The 21,799-nt window shown below is 43.5% G+C and overlaps 5 protein-coding genes across 6 annotated transcripts in view; 2 read left to right on the forward strand and 3 right to left on the reverse strand.

Moving 5' to 3' along the window:
- Positions 1-3,961, reverse strand: part of LOC311001368 (uncharacterized protein) — a 148,307-nt gene extending 144,346 nt beyond the window's left edge. Inside the window, exons 1-2 of the mRNA XM_083992447.1 lie at positions 3,584-3,961; positions 3,006-3,041 (exon numbers count right to left, since the gene is read on the reverse strand). The gene's annotated coding sequence lies outside the window, so the exon portion shown is untranslated. The remainder of the gene's footprint in view (positions 1-3,005; positions 3,042-3,583) is intronic.
- On the reverse strand, positions 1,173-15,052 carry LOC311001534 (uncharacterized protein; the record flags this gene model as incomplete). The annotated part of the gene is made up of 5 exons (XM_083992619.1): positions 1,173-1,375; positions 12,536-12,784; positions 12,864-13,127; positions 14,271-14,373; positions 15,041-15,052. 5 exons carry the CDS (start codon positions 15,050-15,052, stop codon positions 1,173-1,175), a joined length of 831 nt encoding a protein of 276 aa, XP_083848745.1.
- On the reverse strand, positions 1,237-3,656 carry LOC311001455 (sialoadhesin-like; the record flags this gene model as incomplete). The annotated part of the gene is made up of 3 exons (XM_083992540.1): positions 1,237-1,730; positions 1,810-2,094; positions 3,584-3,656. 3 exons carry the CDS (start codon positions 3,654-3,656, stop codon positions 1,417-1,419), a joined length of 672 nt encoding a protein of 223 aa, XP_083848666.1. The 3' UTR covers positions 1,237-1,416.
- On the forward strand, positions 4,999-21,795 carry LOC311001365 (coxsackievirus and adenovirus receptor homolog). 2 transcript variants are annotated; one of them, XM_083992442.1, is made up of 5 exons: positions 4,999-5,125; positions 5,317-5,367; positions 7,146-7,496; positions 7,612-7,805; positions 21,655-21,795. In XM_083992442.1, exons 1-4 carry the CDS (start codon positions 5,071-5,073, stop codon positions 7,803-7,805), a joined length of 651 nt encoding a protein of 216 aa, XP_083848568.1. In that variant the 5' UTR covers positions 4,999-5,070; the 3' UTR covers positions 21,655-21,795. The 2 variants fall into 2 exon arrangements, with proteins under 2 accessions (XP_083848568.1, XP_083848567.1); XM_083992441.1 differs by lacking the exon at positions 21,655-21,795 and having other exon boundaries at positions 7,612-8,377.
- Positions 15,771-18,550, forward strand: LOC311001536 (butyrophilin-like protein 2; the record flags this gene model as incomplete). Its single annotated transcript, XM_083992621.1, has 3 exons — positions 15,771-15,907; positions 17,597-17,950; positions 18,459-18,550. The coding sequence occupies exons 1-3, from the start codon at positions 15,853-15,855 to the stop codon at positions 18,548-18,550; spliced, it is 501 nt and encodes a 166-aa protein (XP_083848747.1). The 5' UTR covers positions 15,771-15,852.
- Positions 21,796-21,799: the final 4 nt, after the last annotated feature.

A 21,799-nucleotide genomic window follows, 5' to 3' on the forward strand; every position in this document is an offset into this window, starting at 1 on the left:
CAGGTAAGAAAATGGACCCAGAACAGCTGTGATTACAGACTTATAAATAGTAGCGTAACAAAGAAGTAAATGAGTTGTGATGTGAGGTTGTTCAGCGGCTCAGCTCGGCTCCATCCTGTGAGATATAAAAAACACTCTCATGAGTTTTCAGCAGAGAAATTCAAACACATTCGGGTTCAGTGAGAACAGGAAAACAGGAAGCCTCACCAGTAGTGACTGCATAGGTGTGACGGTCTGGCAGCCTTCCGCAACGACGAGTAGACAACAGCGTTTTCTGACGGAGACTCTGAAAAAAACACCCACAGGCAACCTTGTTCAGATCAGTAAGTTTGAGTAAAACTCGAAGAGACTAAATAAAGACTGACTCGTCTCTCGGTTTCCTCTGCTCGTCACAAACACTTAACACTTAACTTATTAACAGGAAACTGGACGCTGTCAGAGCTGTCAGTTCCTGTTCAATGTGTAGCTCAAAATAGACCCACAACTTACACTGCACAACAGCACACAACCAAAGTCCAGCGTCTGAACGACCTGAAGGTCGACGCTGAGACGAGGCCGTAAACGTTAAAGCTGCTCATTATGGTAACGTCTAAATTAAGCATCACCTCTGTTCTGTCTGACGGACGGCTGGTGTTGTGGTATCTCAACATCACAGTACAGGATTTCCCCTTCGCCTTCTCCACGGTTTGCTTCAGCAGCTGGGAAATAAACAAGTTTTAGTTAAGACCATAGACATTTAATTTGGACAGTATTGAAATATCACTTCTTGAAGGCTCTTTAACATATATCTGGGTGTTTGTTTGGCCTTCCGGCCCCCAAAATGTGAGAATTGACAAAAGAATCTGTAATTTTCAGGCTCCCTGCACTGCAATCCATGTGGCTTTATGAGCCACATTGAGCCCTCGGTTGTCCAGCAATGATGTAATTAGTTTTTGAATTTGCATAACACCACCCCTACCTGTATCAGTATAAGGGGCGGGGCAAGCAATCGTTCATTTGCATTTAAAGGGACAGGCTCTGAAACCAGCCGTTCTGAACAGGGCTGATTTGAGAGGATGAAAAGAGCTTTGATGTTTGATCCTTGGGGTATTTTGGCTGAAGCATGTCACAGACATTGAACTATTTTAATTTGTGGAAAGGGGGCAGAATATGTCTCCTTTAAGAAACGTAGATCATATAAAATCTTTTGTCTGTCTCTTACCTCTAGGTTTAATCTGAACGCATTGTTTTACCAGCAGAACCAACAGAACCAAAAGAACCAGTCCACAGATGGATAGAAGAAGCAACAACAAGGAGAGAGGAGGAGAAGGAGAGGTGGTGGAGGAAACAGGAGGAGAGGTGGGTGAGGGTCCAGCTGTGGTGGTGGTGGGTCTGTCTGAAATTCATCAAAATGATTTAAATACGTTTTAAGATTTATCATTGAAGCTGCACTAATGAGGTCAAAACAAGGTCAACTGGAGGGTGACCTTTGACCTCCTGACCTGTGACAGTGATCCAGCTGGGTGGAGACCCTCCATGACCTGTGATGTCACAGCTGTAGAGGCCTTCATCAGACTTGGTAACATGGTGGATGGTCATGTGACGTGTAGGCTCAGTCCTGATGAGGGAGCCATCTTTATAGAAAGCAGCTGGGGGGTTGGAGGGAGGGGTCTCCTTTGATTGACAGCTCAGAGTGACATCATGTCCCTCCATCACAGGGAGGACAGGACTCTGCAGGATCACTGGTCCACCTCAACACAGAGACAAAGTACAGCAGTTGATCCATTTCCACACAGCTTCATCAACACTGACTCCACAGTCTGATCTTACCAGTCACAGTGATGTTGATGCTGCTACTGGTTGTTGCTCCCTCTCTCAGCTCACACCAGTAAACTCCACTGTCCAGTGGGACAACGTGACCGATCTCACAGGAGGAACCAGTTGAAATTCCCCAGATTTGACACTCAACTCTGGTGTGTCCGGATGGTTGTCTCTGTCGTCTGGTTGAGTTCCTCATCACCTTCCATCCAGCAGAGCTGTCATCCTCCTCACAGTCCAGAAACATAAAGTCTCCTTCAAACAGCTGAGAGCTGTTGGGACTCACAGTCAGACGAGCTGAGAGAGAATTCAGAGAGTCAGAGTCTCGTTGGGGTCTCAAAGATGCTCTGATGATCATAGCGCCAGCTCTTGATGAACTGTAAAGACTTCCAGTGGCTCAGTGTGTAGAGCACAACCCTGTTACACAAAGGTCTAAAAGTTGAATGCACCTCTGAATGGCTGCCATCTTAGTTAAGTACCTTGAAGGGGATGGACCATTTATATTGAACACTGTGAACATCACACTAGAAGAAGGAGGACCCACTGTCGGCGATGCAAAATCCTGTGTGGCCTTCACATCGCCGACAAGGTCACACAGGCCTTTACACTAAACAAAAGCTGCTAGGCATCACTTTTCTGTAGCCATGGCGCTAAGCCCACCAATGTAAAAGATCTGTTTGTGATCCAGACGGATCTACAAAGAGACATTGAATCGCTGACGGGTTCATCAGACTAATTCTTCGTAACCATGAAGCTGGGAGGTGACGTTAGTTTTCAAACAGCTGCTGCTTATTGATGAACAACCATGTTACTCCTGAAGCTCAGGGTATGATCTAAACTGGGACAGGAGTCACTATGTTGTTGCAAATATGGAAAGCTCTAAAAGATCCTCATCCACAAACCTCAAGATCACAACCACTAAATTCAAGGTGCAGCATTCACCACACAACACACAGGACATGAAAGCAGCAATTTTCAGTTGTGGCTGATGTTTATAATCTGGTCTGCAACAACATCCACTCTGACATCATCTCTATGAGGACAACATGCAACATAGAAACAGATCATCTTCTAACTGTTGCATTAGTCCCAGCAGAGTCTCATGCTGCAAGTTGTTGCAGCAGCAGGTGTGAAAAGTCTGGAGTACACCCTAGTCAAAGTGAAACAGAAACATGGTCTTGGTGTGTGGTTGTTGAGAGTTTACCGACCTGTGGTGGTGGTGCATCCCAGCAGTGAGACCAGCGCTGAAGGAAAATGACATTGTGTTAAATATCGAACAAATTAAATAATCTGTTCGACTTCATGATCCAATCACAACCAAACATTCGAACAATCATCAACCTCCATTATTGTAATTTTCTTTTTTATTTTGGATTTTATTAAGTTCATGTAAGCTTCTCTCCATAGATGTGTGAATGTGTGTGAGTGAAGATTGTTTTTTTTTTGTTTTTTTGTTGTTGTTATTTTTGTTTTTGTTTTTGTTCTTCCTTTGTTTGTCTTTGTCACATGTTTTGTGTTATTTGTGTTATTTTTGATTGAAAAAAGAATTAATAAAAAATAATATTTAAAAAAAATCATCAACTTCCAGTAGTAAACAGACTCTGGGTTAGGGTTAGGGTTAGGGTTAGGGTTGTAGTTACTGAAGTTTGGAGGATTTCTGTCAACTTTTTGGGAAAAATTTGAAAAACAAAATGATTGATGACTGGTGATAGTTGGCCCAGTATAACACAACAAGCTAAAGTTTTGTAAAGCATTTGTATTGTTGAAGAGAAGAGCTGGTACTTACAGAGCAGACAGAGAGACGTTCCACTGCACAGCATGACGATCAGTCCCGACTGCCACGGCTGAATAACCCACATCCTTCTTAGTTAAGTCAGAATGTGACTTCCTGCCACGCAGTTTCCAGACAAGACTTCACTTCAGTCTGTCAGCTCAATCAGCTGATTGATGCAAAAAATTAAAATAAAACAAGCAAAGCAACGCTCAGGCTCCGGTGTGGAGAGGAACTGCATGATTTTGATTCATTCCTCGAGAGTGAAATTAAGTGAACTGTGTGCATCTCTGCAGAGTAAAATCCCAGTTTTGAAATGACTCCTTATATTTGTTTGATGTGGATGTGAATGTTTTAAAGCGCTCTGCCAGCGGGGGGCGCTGGGGGCCGTGCTGTCGCCTCAACACTCTGCAGTCACAGGAAGTTTGTTGTGGCTGATGCATCTGCAGAGCTCCAGGTTTCCTCCTCTGCTGTGATTGATGCACCAGTCTGGAGGACCACTGGACCTTCAACTAATCCTGCACCACCTTTATGTTTATGTTTATTGAGATCCCCATTAGCATCTGCATAGCATCCGCTATTCTTCCACTTCCTTCCTTTGGCACCTTATAAGTTGTTATTTCTATTGTATTTATTTACCTTGCTCAGTCTAGGTTTTTAACAATGTTGTCTTTGTCTTATTGTACTTCGTGTGCTGAGATGTGGGTTCCCTCCTGCAAACTGACTCCGACTCCGGAAATCAGTTCGACCATTCAGTGGTGTGATGGATTATTATCTCCAACACCACTCAACCAAACAACAACAAAAAACACAACAACAGCAATAATATGAATGAATGAATTTTATTATTATTTCGGTATCAAGCTTATATAACCGAAAGGGTGTAGATTGATGCCAAAGCTTATATACCCCTACCCCTTTTACCTTAATTTTTTTTTTGAAAATGATACGGATTAATACAAAATGATCAGATCACAGACATTTGAAATTAATCAGCACACTTAAATTTCTTATTGTACACAGTGCATAACCCAAAATAGTACCTCACCAAGTCTCATTAATGTCTCATGTCTCATCTCCAGTCACCAGCACAGTTGAAAGGGAAAGTGACAGAGAGGGAGTCATTACTGCTCAGCATAGTGACTTCCCGTCAGCTTCTGACTGTTACAGGAAAGATTTTCACAAGAGTTGCAGATCTGGAAGTATCAAACAAAAACCTCCAACATCGACAACAATCAGAAGAAGAAGAAGAAGAGTTCAGAAGCAGCATGGACAGAGCTGTTGGAAGTGAAATCAAGGTTAGAAGAAGTGTACATGCAGCTCAGCTGAACAGTGTGCACATGTTCGTCCTGTGGCGACATCAAGGTGAGACTTGAGTTCTTTCCACCATGGGACACTAATATGTGAAACTCCCTCGGTGCCAAATATAAACCTGACCTGTTGCTCATATACACTTTCCCCTCAGCAACCGTTCAGGCAACTGCTCCTCTGAACTCGTCCTCATGGATTCCCTCAAAGTTTTCTTACTTTGTTTTGTCGTCGTTTGTGTGGCTCAAGGTGAGAACGTCGAGCTTCTGACCCAACGGGCTGAGCTCATTAAAAACATCCACACTGAAGAGTGCACATGGACACTGGCTCTTGCACTTTGGCAGAAACATTTGCACTTTTTTAGATTTGAGCACAGCATTCTGCACATTATATATTTGCAGATTTCTTACGCAGCTCCATCTGTGTTTTGTCTTCTGCAGGTGATGTGGTGTCGACTCTGCTGCACCTGAGACAGAGGGACGTTAGAGAAAGTACGTGCAGTCGTGCACCCTATTTTTTGTTCACTGTGCCATAAGTGTGTGTGTGAAGCTGTTTTTAGTTGAGTTAGACGTCTCTGTCCGTCTGACCAAAAAGTTCCACCGTGGTCGGACTCCTTCTTATAGCTGTGGGAGGGACCAATAGGAGAGACAGGGGGGTGTTTTTATTTCTAGTAACAAGTTGGTGTGTGTTTATTCATTTGTTATATTGAGGAGGCAGCAGTGTGTTCAGTTTTGAAAATATACTGTATATATATATGCATTTGTTCTTTTTAATGGTTTTGTTAGGTGAGTTAGTAGAAACCTGTGCATGGAAGTTTCCAAGTAGCACTCATGATAAAGGGCATCAATTTCCATGTGTGGCTGCTGCTGTAGCTGCAGGGTTTGTTTGTTTTTTCTTGTAAATAATGAAATAAATCAGCATGTGCCATCTGACTGCTTCTCATTGTCCTTCTTGAGTTTGTAAGTTTGAGTCCAAAAAACAGAAACTGTATTTAATCATGCTGCATCTATATTTCAGTGCTGTAACTGAACGCAGCAGCTGGGGTTCTCATTACTGACATGATGACATTACTGACATAAGTACTAACTACTAAATTTAGCTGAGCATGCAGAGAGTTAGCGCTGTATCATGAGCTGGAAACTCTGCCTTTATTTATTGAGGGAGGGCCAACCGAAAGCCATGATGACGCCCTGATTACAAACAATTCATCAATACAATATACAAGGTGTAAATATAAAGCAGTAATACAAAAACAACAATTTCATAGTAGATGTACACTCATAGGCATTTTTTCCTACCTCAGTTCTAACATTTGGGATATTAAGAGCAGAGGGATTATGGGCACGAGTGGAGTAATTGAGTAACTTAAAAGTAAAGGAGTTTTTTTTTTAATAAACAGGTAAGAAAGGCCTTATAAATAAACAGGAACCATCACCAGTAATGAATCTAATTGCAGTGTGATAAACTGTAGTTTTAGTGTAGACGGCGAAACATGCATATGAATGACATTCCAGTCCAATTGACTATACTGATTTAAAAAATATATAGCTTGTATGCTACTATCTGCTTCCTACAGTGGCTAATAAGTAAGGCAAGATTTTTTTCTGTAAAAGAATGCTAATAAAGATTTAAATTTGTTAGTTCTGCTCATAGACTGTAAAAAGAATGGACGTAGCACCGTGACGTCACCCATTGGTTTGGGGGAGTCTGTTTTGTGCCGCTACTACGGGGGTTTGAACTGCGCCATGTTGGATTCTACTTGCCATATTTGGAGAGGTGCGGCGGTTAGCCGGCCGAGAACCCGCCCATTGGCCTCCAAGCAGCGGTCTCTGGACCTGTCACTCAACGTTTCCGCGCCCTAATTGGCCAGAATTTTAAACCTAATAATAGTAAAACGGTAGAGTTAAAAAAAAAATTCACCCCCCTCAGAGTGTGTGCGGGGGTAGAAACTATCGGTTGAGACCAAAAATCTATTTGTACAGTAACATGGGGCTCAATTGGAGTTGCTCCCTTCTGGAGCCAGCCCCCAAAAGAAGCCGAGGGGATTGCAGTTTTTTGAACGCGGAAGTGAGCTTCACTTCTCAGACCGACAACTGCCCCCTTGGTTCTGCTACATGTGGTTGAAAAGACAACTTGTCATCAATCCAGATGTCCAGATAGGAGTCCCATCAGAAGTAGTTATGACACTCTTATTCAAATCAACAGAAAGATGTTTTTTTTGGGGGGGTGAAAATCATATATTTTGATTACCTGGTTTGGTCTTCTTCAGGTCAGCAGGAAGTGGAGGTGGCACCAGAGCAGAGCGTCCTCCTGCCATGTCACAGTCCCACCAGTGAAGACATCCAGGTGTTCACGTGGACCAGACCTGACCTGAGATCAGACGGTTACGTCTACTTCTACAGGAACAAGCGCTCGTACCAAAACTACCAGCTTCCGTCTTTCCAAGGCCGAGTGGAGCTGAGAGACCCGGACATGAAGGACGGAGACGTCTCCGTGGTCCTGAAGAACGTCACCGTGGACGACGCCGGGACGTACAGCTGTTACGTCTCAATGGGAAACCTGAGGGGAAGTAAAGTGACGCACTCTGAGATGTGTCACCTCACAGTCAACCCACACTCAGGTGAGTCCGTCCAGCCCAGTGTGTGTGTGTGTGTGTGTGTGTGTGTGTGTGTGTCTCCATCGACTGCAGGTCGTGGTCACGTGACCTCAGCTGCTTCCTGTTGTCTCCTCCTCAGGAGAAACACCAGAAGGCCTGCGGGACCGACTGGAAGATCTGGGGGAGAAGCTGCAGGAGATGTGGAAGGGGGAAACGGCAGCAGCACTCCTGGCTCTCACTGCTGTTGTTGTTGTTCTGGTTGTTGTTCTGGTGGTTGTTGTTGTTGTCAAGTGTCTGAGAGGTAAACCACACGTGGACCACCCCAAATTATAAGTATAATTTGATATGACCAAGACACCTAAAAACAAAAACACGGCTGTTTTCATCAATTTACAAGTAAGTGGGCAACACACATACATTGGAGTGAATGGGTTTTCTAGGCGCTTTTGCAATACCCATTTCCTGCCACTCGGGGCACATGAGGCTTACCACGGGAGTCAATGGAAGTGTTGTTACTCTCTTATTACAGCGCTCTAGTTTAGGCCATGCCCTGGTTGAGGTCAGAGTTCATCCCCTCCATCACAGAGAGAAAAATATAAGGTATAAAAATGTTTGGGGAAATTTGTGCATAATTATGGATTTGTGAGTTGAGGGGTACCTGTATGGTATGTTTGGTACTGTATGTATGCTGAATATTTGGGAGGATACTACTGGCAGTGTGAACTGATAAGATCACCCTTTTTTTTCTATTATTACTGGTGTACTCTTTGGACATTTGTTAGTAGAAGATGAGAGGGACAAGAGGACTTGGCACTCCTGTGTTCATTAATTTAACTGTATGTGATGTACTTCCCCCTTTGTGTTCAGATACTGACTGAATCCAGCAAGGGGAGGGGAGGGAAATAAGCCAGGAGAGGGAGGGGGGTGGTATGGGTGGGATAAGGGTGGGACAATAGCTCATACAGTTATGACGTACACATTTTATATATGATGTACAGTATTGTGGTATATGTATGATGTAAGGTGGTGTATGTATGTCAATTATGTTGCTGTGAATTTGATTTAATGTGGGCATATTGTAAAAAAAAAAAAAGGGGGGGGGGGGGGGGGGGGGGGTGAAATAATAAAAACTTGATCACAAAAAAAAGGTATAAAAATGCCAAAAGGGCTAAATAATATTATTGCCTTCATCAGGTTATTCCCTGAGTTCAGCGCTGGTGAAGCGCAAAGCTCAGTGAATCAATGTTTTTTTTACACAGAACCACAGGATTTGTTTCAGACCAGAGGATCCTGATCAACTCCTCACTGTCAAAAGACTCTTTGTTCTGATGAGTATTCTAGCAAGGAGGTTCAACAAACTCTGAGCCTAACCCTGAACTCTGAGTCGACTTACACTGTGAAGTGAAACTCTACTCCTCAGATCTCCATTAAACTGTCAAAGAATGCTGCTCGAGGCTGTACGGACTGTGCAATAGTCTCTGCGATCGGTCATGGTCCTGTGTAATATGTGTTGTATGTGCAATACATGTGTTTAATGTCTGTCTATGAATGTTGCCTTTTTGCACAGGGATCTCAAAGGAATTGAAATCTAAAGGAACTGGACTTGTTTATTTGTCTAGGAAGACGTTTCACCTCTCATCCAAGAGGCTTCATCAGTTCTTTGCACAGGGATGTGTACTGGAAAAAAAAATGTACAGGGTTGTTACTGGTAGGTAAAATAAAGTTTTTTTTTTTTTTAATTCTTGGTTTGGTTTCTCTTTATTGTCAGACCTGCACAGTTTCACACACATTTCACCAAACATCAACACATATATTACAAAACTGGCAGATTCATGTTTGATTTCATATTTACAGAACTTCCCCGCCTGCAGTTTGTTTGGTTTCCCTGAAGAGGTTTGGTTTCATGTTGAAACCATCTACCCTCCCCTGGCCCACACTGTTCGTCTCCAATATTCAGAGGTGAAAATAGTTGTGGGGTTATTACTGTAATGCAGGGAGCGTCATGTAGCCGGTGCATGCGTTTCACTTTCACTTCACATGTTCACTTCACAGGGACACGTCCTGTCAGCGCTGCAACATAAAACCAAACAACAACAAACCACCTGAAGAGCCTGATGATGAAATCTGAGTGAAGGCTGAGAGAAACCAAACCACATTTAACTTTTCTCTCAGAGTGGATCAGAGTTCATCCTGTATGTTTAGTTCCAGTGTGCAGACTGATGCTGCCACCTGCTGGTTGCTCCGTGTCACTGGTCAACACACTGTTGCTTTCTATGTCTCAGCCTGTTGGATTAGTAAAATCCTAATGAGTTTCTTTGGTATAAACCAATTCTCCTCTGGTCAACCTTGCAGTAAACCATACAAAGCTCCACCGGGACCAGTGACCCGGTGTCCAACATCATGGACCAGACTGGATCTGCTCCCTGACCCACGTTGCCAGGTTTGGTGGAAATCAGTTCAGTACTTTTTGCGTAATCCTGCTGATAAATAACAGACGGCTGGTTTTTATGGTTTTAGTTGGAGCAGCAGAGATGAACTGACCGACAGGAAGTCCATTATGTGACGATCAACCAACATGTTTTCCCCTCAGGTGTGAAGAGCTGTTGCTCTTCTTTGAGGTTTTGTTGTTAGCTACATCTGTGAATATCTTCAGACTGGGTCTTTCTCCAACACTTTGATGCAGTTCTCACACCAGAAACATCATTAATGCACCTTCTTCTGCTCAGAACCACCGGGTCACATGGTCAGACCTCCACCTGCAGCTGAAGGACGTCGGTGTTCGGAGGGAAGGACGTCCTCAGTGAAGAGTAGACGACCTCTGGCTTTGGAGAAACCTCTGCACACAAACAAAAACACACACACAGGTGAGTTAACAGCAGGTCCTGACTGACCTCTGACCTTTGACTCTGACTGAGATGAAGAACTTAACTTCCAGTGTGTAAAATGGGGGGAAAACCCCTGATATCTAGTGTTCAGATTCTAGTTTGCAGCGCTCACCCCTACCGTGGGCAAAGTGACGGTGGCCTCCGAGGACAAAACTACTAGTTTACTAGGACTGGGCCGTTCAAACATGGCTGCGCAAGATGGCAACACTCTCTAAAGCAAGACCCTTCTTATATGTATATGTACAAGAAGAATTATGAGGCTATGAAAACCAAACAGATTTTCTTAGTGATTTTACACTTATACAATATATATTGATGGGTAATGTATTCAGACTTTGCCAATAAACCTTGTTATTTATTACACACTGGAGCTTATGTTTCACAGTCGGCCTACATCACCATTTTCTCACATGATCTTTCTTTAACACCTCTGGTGTGAAAAGCGACTGGAAACTGAGAAGCCACAGTATGCTGTCTATAGACAGGCTGTCGTTGTGCATCTGCAGTGAGCAATATGAATCATAGTGTCTATGTAAACACTGTATAAACACCAGCTTGTATTTAACTTATTTCTCTCTTAGAAGAAGAAATGAGTCGACAGACAACGTGGATAATAGAGATGAGGCTGGTTAACGAAGCTGTACCTCTGTTCCCGTTTGGTTTGATGACGACTTGTTGGTAGGTGACGTCCTCTGATGGTTTCACAGCTGAGCAGCAGCAGACTGGCAGCAAAAGAAAAGACAAACACTGGTAACACTGGTAGCTGTTTCCTTCCAATGAGACATGACAGAGCTTCTATGTAATTTTGATTGACTCGGGGCACGATTTGACAACATAGTTCAGTTTTGAGAACAGATTAAACTGTTTTGAGGTGAAAGTTTGGTTTTGCAAGAAGAGTCTGAGGTTTTGTGAATGTAGCTTGAAAATTGGGGTTCATGTTCACAGTTTAGAGAAAAGGAGAGCAGCTTTCAAGAAATGTGTCTTAGCAATCGAGAAAAAAGTGTGACCACAACACAGTGTCGAACAGGAAGAATAAACTGCTGAGCCTGTGCTCTTTGTTGCTATTTTTATGCCTAAGAAAAGTTACATTTATTATAGGGAAGTTTTGAAGTGACAAAGCTGCCAAAGATTTAAAATCTCTGTACTGATATTCAAAAAAAAAACATTCAAAACATTCACGTTTGTCTTTATTTATTTTAGAGGTGTATTGCTCCTATTTCAAACATTAGTCTAAATGTAACACTTCAACCAGAACTTCTACTAAGTTCTTGTTTGAAGATCTGAAGGTTGGACCGATCCTACAGGTGGAATGATGAGCCAAGAATCCAAAAGTCTGAGCCTCACCTTTATGTTTCCCGCAGATGCATCCTTTTACCGCCAGAACCAGCAGAACCAGGCCGATGACGGATGGAACGGACCATAACACAGAGAGGTAAGAAGATAAGGGAGATGAGGTGGGAGGAGCAAAGGAGAAACCAGAAGGAGTGGAGGATGTGGGAGGAGGTGTGGTGGGGGAGGGTCTCTCTGAAAAAAAAGATGCAAACAATAATCAGACCCAATAAAAGAGGACACTGAAGGCATCACACATGAGTGAAAGATTGGATCGGACTTTGACTTCCAACCCCTTCAAGACCTTGGGATCTCCTTCCTGTTGGACATTCCCAGAAACCCTCCAGAGTGAACTATCATCTAGAAGACAATTGATCAGTTTCGCTGCTGCTCTTACCACTTCCTCAACCTCTACTTCAGCTGTGTCTTCAAGTTCTGTTCAGGAAAACCACAAACCACATTGACGACAAGCTCGAACCCTGATGGAGCTGAATACCCTTGCGGAGAATGCACACACTCTGAGATGATGAGCATCCCATATTCCCAGAATTGTCCCTACAAGACCAGAATAAGATACGAGTTTTGGAATAAATCTCTGATGTTTTAAGGCTGTAGGTTGGTATTTGCTTATCTAGAACCTATGTAGATGGGATACATCCACAGGTTTTCTCCAACTCTGGACGAACATCTACAGCTGGACCTCAGTGTAAATCTCATCTAAGTCCTGGGAACATTGCGGACATCACTGACTAAATCAGTGATCTTGCCAAAACACTTTTTCACAACTGCAGAGGTCATTGTCTTTCTGACCCGTTGACCCTTTCTGATGCTGACCTGTGACCTCCTGACCTGTGACGGTGATCCAGCTGGATGGAGACCCTCCATGGCCTGTGATGTTACAGCTGTAGAGGCCTTCATCAGACTTGGTAACATGGTGGATGGTCATGTGACGTGTAGGCTCAGTCCTGATGAGGGAGCCATCTTTATAGAAAGCAGCTGGGGGGTTGGAGGGAGGGGTCTCCTTTGATTGACAGCTCAGAGTGACATCATGTCCCTCCATCACAGGGAGGACAGGACTCTGCAGGATCACTGGTCCACCTCAACACAGAGACAAAGTACAGCAGTTGATCCATTTCCACACAGCTTCATCAACACTGACTCCACAGTCTGATCTTACCAGTCACAGTGATGTTGATGCTGCTGCTGCTTGTTGCTCCCTCTCTCAGCTCACACCAGTAAACTCCACTGTCAAATTGGACAGCCTTTCTGATTCTACAGGAGGAACCAGTTGACTTTCCCCAGTCATCACACTCAGCTCTGGTCTCTCTGGTTGAGTTCCTCATCACCTTCCATCCAGCAGAGCTGTCGTCCTCCTCACAGCTCAGAGACACTGAGTCTTCTCTAAACAGCTGAGAGCTGCTGGGACTCACAGTCAGACGAGCTACAATAAATTAACGGACCAGAAAGAAACAGATTTGATGTTGATGTTTGATTCAATTGATCCAAACAGAGATCTTACTGTTACAAGAGACGTTTTCTGACCTTGGTTTGTTGAGCAGCAGAGGACAGAGGTCGACACTGAGGACACAATACGGTTTGACATTCAACATTAACCACTGACAGTTTCATGGGTCAACAACTCTGAATGCACCCTGACCCTCTCGTTAAACAATTCTACATGTATCTAACCTGTGCAAATGCTGCGAATATAATACTTTAAAAACTAGTATTGTACTTACAGAGCAGCCAGAGAAGAGATGTTGCTCCCATGGTTGCCTAGCTCACACTGTTGTGATCAAAGCTCAGACTCAGCACTACAGAGTCAACACCACTTCCTCTTGGTTGATGGTATTTACACCAAAGGGGGGTTTCTGTTTCACACTAACAGGTCATGAAACATTGGTGGGTTTAGTTCACCAGAAAACAACCAACCAAACACTGACGGGAAGGGTGGAAATAATTCATAGGTGTCAAAATTATGTCACAGCAGTTCAGTCCACTGCTGCAGTAGAGTCGACAGGAAATCCGCAGGTGGAAAAGGTGATGCTTTATTTTGTAATCTGATCTTGACACTTACAAACCAACCACATAAGATCCAGCGAAGGCCAAGATACGGAGGCTGAGAACCAACGCCTCCAACCACACCTCGGCCTGACAACGAGAGGCTCAACATGTTGGTGACCCACTTAAACTTCTTCAGATTCAGAATCAGAATCAGAACTGTTTTATTGCCAAGAGCAGTAAAGGTCAGTTTACAGCACGAGGAACTTGTCTTGGTGTCAGGTGCAAACATAAAGGTACCAAAAATATAATAGAATACGAATTTAGGGAATTAAGAAGTTAAATAAAATAAAATAGAATTAATTAAAATATTCTAGTGCAAAAGATATGCATATACTATATACAAAAAGGAAATATGCATACCGTATATGATAATATACTATACTGAATTAAAACACAAAACAAGACGGACAAGAGCGCACCAAAACACAGAGGCAGCCATCCGTGGTGCCATCTTGTTTCAGGACGGTACCGAAACCAGAGAAAGGTCAAGTTCTACTTTGTATTTGTCTTGTTGGCTCACATCTGTTTCTCTGTCTGGACTCTAGATCCATCATCAGCCTGACAGAGTCCTGGGTAACAGAGGACTCGTGTCCTGACCATGAGTGGCCACCAGGGGGCAGCACCTGAGAGACATAAGATGTAGACATCAGACAAGGTAGGAGGTCCACATCCTCAGAGGCAAGGCAAGAATATGTGTATAGTCCATTTTTATAAACAGTTTGTCTCAAAGGGCTTTACATGGCATCATAACAACATCCTCGGTCCTTTCATCCACTGAACCCATCAACTCACTAATCAGTCAATCATATCTATTACATCCGGTTTGCCTGTTCACCTGCTGACTTTAATGATTTTTTTATTTTTTGAACTTGTTTTATAAGTATTTTAAACTATTTATCGCACTCTCCGCACTTTCTCTTTTTTTCTCTCTTTTCTCTCTCGGATATGTGTGCCAGTGTTGTTACTGTAATGTATGGACTGTGTATGTATGTTTTACAAGTACAAAGCAGCTGTATTATGCCCAAGACGAATTTCCCTCCCGGGACAAATAAAGTTTATTTGATTTGATTTGATTTGAGGAAAAACTCAATTGAAAAAACTGGAGAAACCTCAGGGTGAGCAACAGAGGAGGGATCCCTTACCTATAGGGCAGGACGTGACATGGATGTTGTTACAGACAAGAAAACAGTTTATAAGCAGTTTATGAGCGGAGAGGGCTCCATGTAACCAGATGTGTCCCCCGGCAGTCAAAGCCTATAGCAGCGTAGCTATAAAATGGTTCAGAGCTACCTGAATCACCATGTTTTGTTGGGATGAATTCTGCACAGCTGGCTGGTAGTTAAAGTAGCACTATCGCAAATACAGCAGTAATAGCAATTAAAAAAACTGAAATATGCAATAAATAGGTTGAGGGCAGCCATATAACTATATGTATACAAAATATAGCCAACACTGTAGTGTCTGTGGAGCAAATGCCGCAAATGCAGAATTTCATTTTGTTATGAGACAAACCTATGTTGGATGTTTACTTCAGATATGCTGCACCACCGGCCCCATCTAGTGGCTTTAACAACATCTGGAGCAGGAGAGAGATGATGTTGGACTTCAGGAAACAAGTCCAGACTGAACATCTGCATCTAAAACCAGAGGAGAAGGACAGATGTCAGGAGTTTCTCATCAGACTACAGATGCTGCAGTGACACAGTCATGACCAGCAGGGGGCAGAACCACAGCAGACCACAACATCACCACAGACAGAGAGCAGCCTCAGCCTGTCACAGGATGGTTTGAGTCACTTTTCTCGTTCATCACCTCTTATAAGGATGATAGAAGGAACATGAAAGTCATTTGACTACAACATGTCTGCAAACCTGTTGCATGTAGGCAACTGTTGGAGGGGAGCAGAGAAGAGCAGAGTGTGGGTGAATAAATGAAGACAAGATGATCTCGTCTGAGGTTGGTGGTTTCAGTTGTTTTTTTTAACCATGGGGGGGCGGAGGTGTTAACACGCTGGAGAAACAGAAAGCAACAGGTTTCCGGTCCTGATACTGATACGTGATAACAGCAGCATCCTCGTAGTCTCTCTGATCCACTCGTTTCTAATGACTTTATTTCTACTGTTCCTGCTTCTTCACTTCACTGAAGCTTCAGATCAAGGTGAGACTCACTAAAGTCGTGAAAAAATGTGTTTGATTGCCAAAAATGTCCATCCGCGGCAGCGCGCACATCCTGTTAAAGCTGAAAAGCCTCGTTGACATGGCTCTACAGCTACTTTCATCAAGACCAACCAGCAATTAGCCTATACGAACAAATACAGCGAGTGTTTTTCGGAATTAATACCGGTGGTATTTGTGAGACGATATGCGTAGTTTAACAGATTTCGCGGTCGTATAGTCTACACGTCTGTGTCTGTCTGATAAGGCAAGGCAGTTTTAGCCCGTTACAGTTTACATAACAACATCCTCTCTCTGCCCTCAGACCCTAATAAACTCTGTCTGGACCCTAAAGCAACTCTTCTGTCATTTCACACAGCACTGAACAAACATGTGAACATTATCAACTCCACTTCCCACCCACAGATGTAGAAGTCCCACCCTCCTCTTCCTGCTGCCTTCAGACCACCGCAGATTCAGACTTTGCAGTTTTTTTTAATTGCTTTATTCACAATTAGCTATATACAGAACAATACTGTTTAAGCCAGGGGTGATAGCACAAAGAGTAAACAATCAAAGTGATAGATGATATGCACAAAGAGTAAATAAATAATCAATCAAACATAGATAAAAAAAAAAAAAAAGACCAAAATAAAGTTTGTTAATGCCTTTTGGTTTTCCAGTCCATCCATAGTGGTGCTGTACTGATATAGTTGGTGCAAAAAGTGTATGAAACTTGGTTTGGAGTCGGTCCATTGTGAAATTTGCTGTTGTACAAAAAAGTGGCAGCTGGACTATGTGTCAGTTTTTCCTTCTAAATATAGTTTTGTACATCCAACCAAAACACATTATCCATCGCTCCGTGGATTGATCTCTCACCGGCTTTGTTGAAAACAAATGCACATGGAGGAGAGGAGGGTTAGAGACACAGAGGAGGAGACACCAGACCTGAAGAGTTTATCTTTAAAGGGATAGTTCACCCAAAATTCACAGGGCTCCGTGCAGCACTGCATGTCCATATGACGGTTGAGAACGGAGCTCACTTTTCTTCGTCCAAAAAGACACACCAAAAAACACCCAAATACCTCCATGCTGCTCGTCTGTAATGTCCCTCTTGTATTGAAGCCCCGACATGAGAAATTGTTCCGAAAAAAAAAAAAGTCTATGTTTTAAGCGTGTTTGTAGCGGAGCCGTGAGCTGGGTGATAATGAAAATCGCGTGAGATTTGGACGGACCAGGAAGAGCAGTGCTGGGAGCTTCCGCTACAAAACAAGCTTAAAGACTTATTTAATTTTTTTCGGAACAATTTCTCATGTCGGGGCTTCAATACAAGAGGGACATTACAGACGAGCAGCATGGAGGTATTTGGATGTTTTTTGGTGTGTCTTTTTGTTACTAAGACAGTTGGTATCCATTTGCAACTGTCATATGGACATGCACTGAACGCCGAGACCCCCTGTAACTCAGAGAAGCCACGGTGGACTCTGAAACTTCTCCCAGCCCTTAGTCCACATGAGGGGGAGGAGATAATGAGTGAAACTCGAATTTTGGGTGAACTATCCCTTAAAATAGTTGTTCAACAAACACAGGCAGACTGACAAGAGGAACCACCACAAAGTCAAACATGGTACAACTGTCTGTTTGAAGAGTTAGAGTATCATCACCTCTCTGCTGTTTTGTTTCTGTCTTTCAGGCCCCCAGGACATCACAGCTCACCTTGGACAAAATGTGACTCTTCCATGCCGAGCCCCCAACAGTTCCCCCATCAGAGCAGCAGAGTGGAGCCGACCCGACCTGGGCTCAAAGTATGTCTTCTTTTACCGGGACGAACAGGCGGATAAAACGCACCAGCATCCATCTTTTGAAAACCGCGTGCAGCTGGTGGACAGTCGGTTGAAGGACGGTGACCTGTCTTTGATTCTGAAGACCGTGAGACACGGCGATGCCGGGAAGTACGAGTGCCGGGTCAAACAGGCAATGCGGAGGAAGAGGGCCTTCATCGTGGCCGACCCGGTCAGCATCATCAACCTGCACGTCACAGAAACACGTGAGTGGTTCAGGTTGTTGTTTTCTCTCTGAGCCTGCTCTTAAAGGGACATTGTGTAGGAATTCCTCCCATCTAGCGTTGCGGTTGTATATCGCAAGCAACTCAATGGTATTTTTCATGCTGCATTCACGTGAAATTGGGCAGACGGCAGATGGACGACAGCCGCTGCACGTAACGGCATAAACAAGCCTCTATGTAAACAAGTGGTCCGTCAGCACGAGGCAAAACAATACACGTGACAATATGTTGTCATGGCGATGTGGTATTGTTTTACCGGCTTTCTCTGGACTTCTGTGACTAAAATGACATCCGGCTAATTCAGAGCTGAAAGGAACACTTCACTTTGTTGATGGGGGGATAATAAAAAACAGATTTTTGAACCAAATAATCAATTTTCGTGAATAGATAACAGGAGAAGTTACACAATGTCCCTTTAAAATAAAGATGTTTTATTTTAGAAATTACCTTAAATTGTACATCACATCACATGTATGTTTGTGTTCTGCAGGTCGTATGGCTGAAAACACTGGGAATGGTCAACACACGGTTGGACCTGCTGGACTCTTCCTGTGTCTGTTGGTTTTTCCTTTGATGCTTTAGAGCAGGGGTACTCAAATACATTTTTCGAAGGGCCAGAATTTTTCTTAACCGACACCTTGGGGCCGCACATTCAAGTAGGCCTAGATTGAAATTAAATTCACCTTTTTCGTCTAATAATTCAAATATTTTTTATTTTACTTGTAAGCACATCATTTTTATTTATACACTTCATGGTGTTTTGTATGATATAAAATGAAAAATCTTGACATTGTCATATCATCATTTACATATCATGCTGGAGCTGTACACTGCTGACTTGTATCCTCAGACATGCCCTGTGATTTTCAGCTTAAATATGAAAGGAGGCTGACCATCACAGGACATGTCTGACTCTGTTCTGAGGATACAAGTCATTGGTCCTGAAATGTGTGTTTCTCTTCTATAATACACATTCTACATCTCGGAGGCGACGTCTTTCCACACATGGGCTTCCTTCACCTTTCAAACGAGGCAGAGCTCAGTGGGAAACAGTAGGACAGACACAGGCCGATGGAACCGGGACACAACACCGGGGGAGAAGCAGGTCGTGCAGCTGTGCGCCGCAGACGTGCACGAAAAAACAATTGCGTCTCATCAAATGCGCGCGGCTACGGCTTTTGAGTTGTGAGCGTGCATGACTCGCGGCTACATTGAATGGGTTTGAGCGCGCGCAAAAGACGCTTCATCTGAACGGCCCCCCATGTATGATGCACACACAGTTGAACCAAGACGGCGGTCAAAATCACCCACGGTCTCTGCAGACAGGCAGAGAACCCTGCAAGCCAGCTCGCCCCCCAAACACTCGCGCATGGTGATTTGGGTTCGTCAGCGTTATTGTATCCCAGTGCAGGGCCTCACAGGCACACACAAACGCTCCGCACGTGTTTTCATGTCCCAGCGCATTGACTTACAGGCGCACGGAGCCCGAGAAATACAGTATACAGTAATATGTAAACTAGTAGAACTCAGTCGCGGGCCTGGTTGGAAGGTTCGGCGGGCCGGATGCGGCCCGCGGGCCGCCTATTGAGTACCGCTGCTTTAGAGGATAAGACTCTCTGTGCTCTGGATGGAGATAGTCTATCTGACCTATGCTGTTGCAGGTCTGGGTTTTTACATTACATCTAGGTAACATAGAGACCAATAGGTGTTTTCCCACTACAACAGTGTTAGGACCCACCGGTGGGTCTAGGTCTCTGTGGGTGTGTGTGAATGTGAATGTGAATGTGAATGTTAATGTGTTAGTGGGAGATGTTTTACACGTGTGATACCTGATCCAGTCTACCGATTGGGCCAGCCAGCAAGAGGACGGACCATATAGAGCAGGGGTGTTAAACTCATTTTAGTTCAGGGGCCACATTCACTGCAATTTGATCTCAAGTGGGCCAGACTGGTAAAATAAGAGCAAAATAACCTATAAATAACGAGAACTCTCAACGGTTTTTTTTTATTTTAGTGTAAAGATGTTTAGAAAAAAACACATGCAATTTCAACAATATTATGCCTCTTCTGTCTTTAATGTAATTTTCACACAAGGCAAATTAATCCCACGGGCCGGATTGGACCCTCTGGTAGGCCGGTTTTGGCCCACGGGCCGCATGTTTGACATCCCTGATATAGAGGGACATATAGACCCCGTCTGTTCCTTTCAGTTCCAGCATGCAGCAGTGGGGGTGGGCTGCCGTTTTCTTTGTTTCCTTGTTTTCTCCTGTTATTGAGTAAGTAGGGAGGTCAGATTCTGTATTTTGGTTCATTTTTCTTTTGCAGGTCAGCCTCGGTTCCTTAGTTAGTTCAGTTATGTTTGTTATTTTGGCCTTGGCCCACCCTGACACCTTACAGTATGCCTGAGTTATGTATCATATTCTTTCATATTGCTTTGGAAATAAATCCCTGTTTGTTACGCGCACAAACCTGCGTCCGAGGGTTGTCTCTGTGGCTTGGGAGTGAGGGACGGTGTCCACTCTTTCATGTCATGCTCTAGGTTCCCCTAGACATCACAGTTTGGTCTCTTTCTGACCTACTGACAGTGATTAGTCAGTGGAGAATGAGCAGAATACCACCATCTATTGTCTCAAAATAGGAATTGCAGAATTGAACAGAATAATAATGTAATAACAAAATGTCTTAAATAGCAATAAGCAATACTTGTATTCTGCACCCCTCTAAACGCCCCGTGGATGAATTATTTTTGAAAAAATATAGCTTTTAATAAGCATTTTCCATATTCAACCTTTAATAACGGCTTCACTTTTGTAACTTCTTAACAATCTGATCAGTAGCCTAAATGGTAAAATGAGGCTAATGTCTGAATGAACTTAGGATAGAAACTGAACACAGAGATTTAGAAAACAACATTTTCCAGGCAGGAGTTCAGATGCTGAGGACACAGCTGAGGTGATGAGGTCATCACTGGGCAGGAACCCAGTAGCGTGGCTCAGTGTGACTATCACCTGTCCTTTCCCTTCCCATATATTTTTTAATGGTCGTCCTTAAACCTGAGTGTGGTGGTTCAGATGTTACATTTTCTGTAATTGTGGTTCTGAATAGAGGTTTCTGAGGGAACTCATCTTGAATCGGTCGAAGGTGATCATGGAGACAGACTCTTTTACCTCAGACTAGTTTACTTCTCCTTTGACTGACTGTGGATTTGAACACTAACGTGCACACAATTATCAAACACACGTTGGTGCAGTTCTCTCTGAGGCATCCTGGACGATGCAGCGTTAAAACAGTTGACTCTGGTCCAACACCGCTTTGGGAACTTCCTGTCTGTTAGCACCACAAACCAAACACATACATCTGGTTCCACTCAGCTGGACTTCCTGATCCTGTTTCACATCCGCATCACTAGAGCACTGGAAAAAAGAGTAAGGACAGCATTGGTCCAATGGAAGCGCCTCCTGGTGGAGGAATATGGGTTTTGCAAAAGCGCCCAAGAACTGACATCTCTGCATTGTTGGTGAATGAGCAAGTGTGGTGTTTTCAATAATTTAAGGGCATTTATAGATCACCCATAGCATCATTGAGGATCCTTTACAGATAAACATTAACACATAGGCGAGTAAAAAACAAACAAACAGACAAAATCAATTGTTTCAATCTACATTTTGTAATAAACAAATTATAAGTGTAATTTGATATGACCAAGACACCTAAAAACAAAAACACGGCCGTTTTCATCAATTTACAAGCAAGTGGGCAACACACATACATTGGAGTGAATGGGTTTTCTGGGCGCTTTTGCAACACCCATATCCTGCCACTAGGGGGCGC

Source organism: Trachurus trachurus (genome assembly GCF_905171665.1).
Source record: "Trachurus trachurus genome assembly, chromosome: 18".
In the NCBI taxonomy this organism is placed as follows: Eukaryota; Metazoa; Chordata; class Actinopteri; order Carangiformes; family Carangidae; genus Trachurus; species Trachurus trachurus.

Bases quoted from the DNA above. Each gene is read 5' to 3' on its own strand.
- LOC311001365 (XM_083992442.1), top strand. From the start codon at position 5,071: ATGGATTCCCTCAAAGTTTTCTTACTTTGTTTTGTCGTCGTTTGTGTG. The intron at 5,368-7,145 runs GTACGTGCAGTC...GGTCTTCTTCAG, and splicing joins ACAGAGGGACGTTAGAGAAA to GTCAGCAGGAAGTGGAGGTG. The intron at 7,497-7,611 runs GTGAGTCCGTCC...TCTCCTCCTCAG, and splicing joins CACAGTCAACCCACACTCAG to GAGAAACACCAGAAGGCCTG.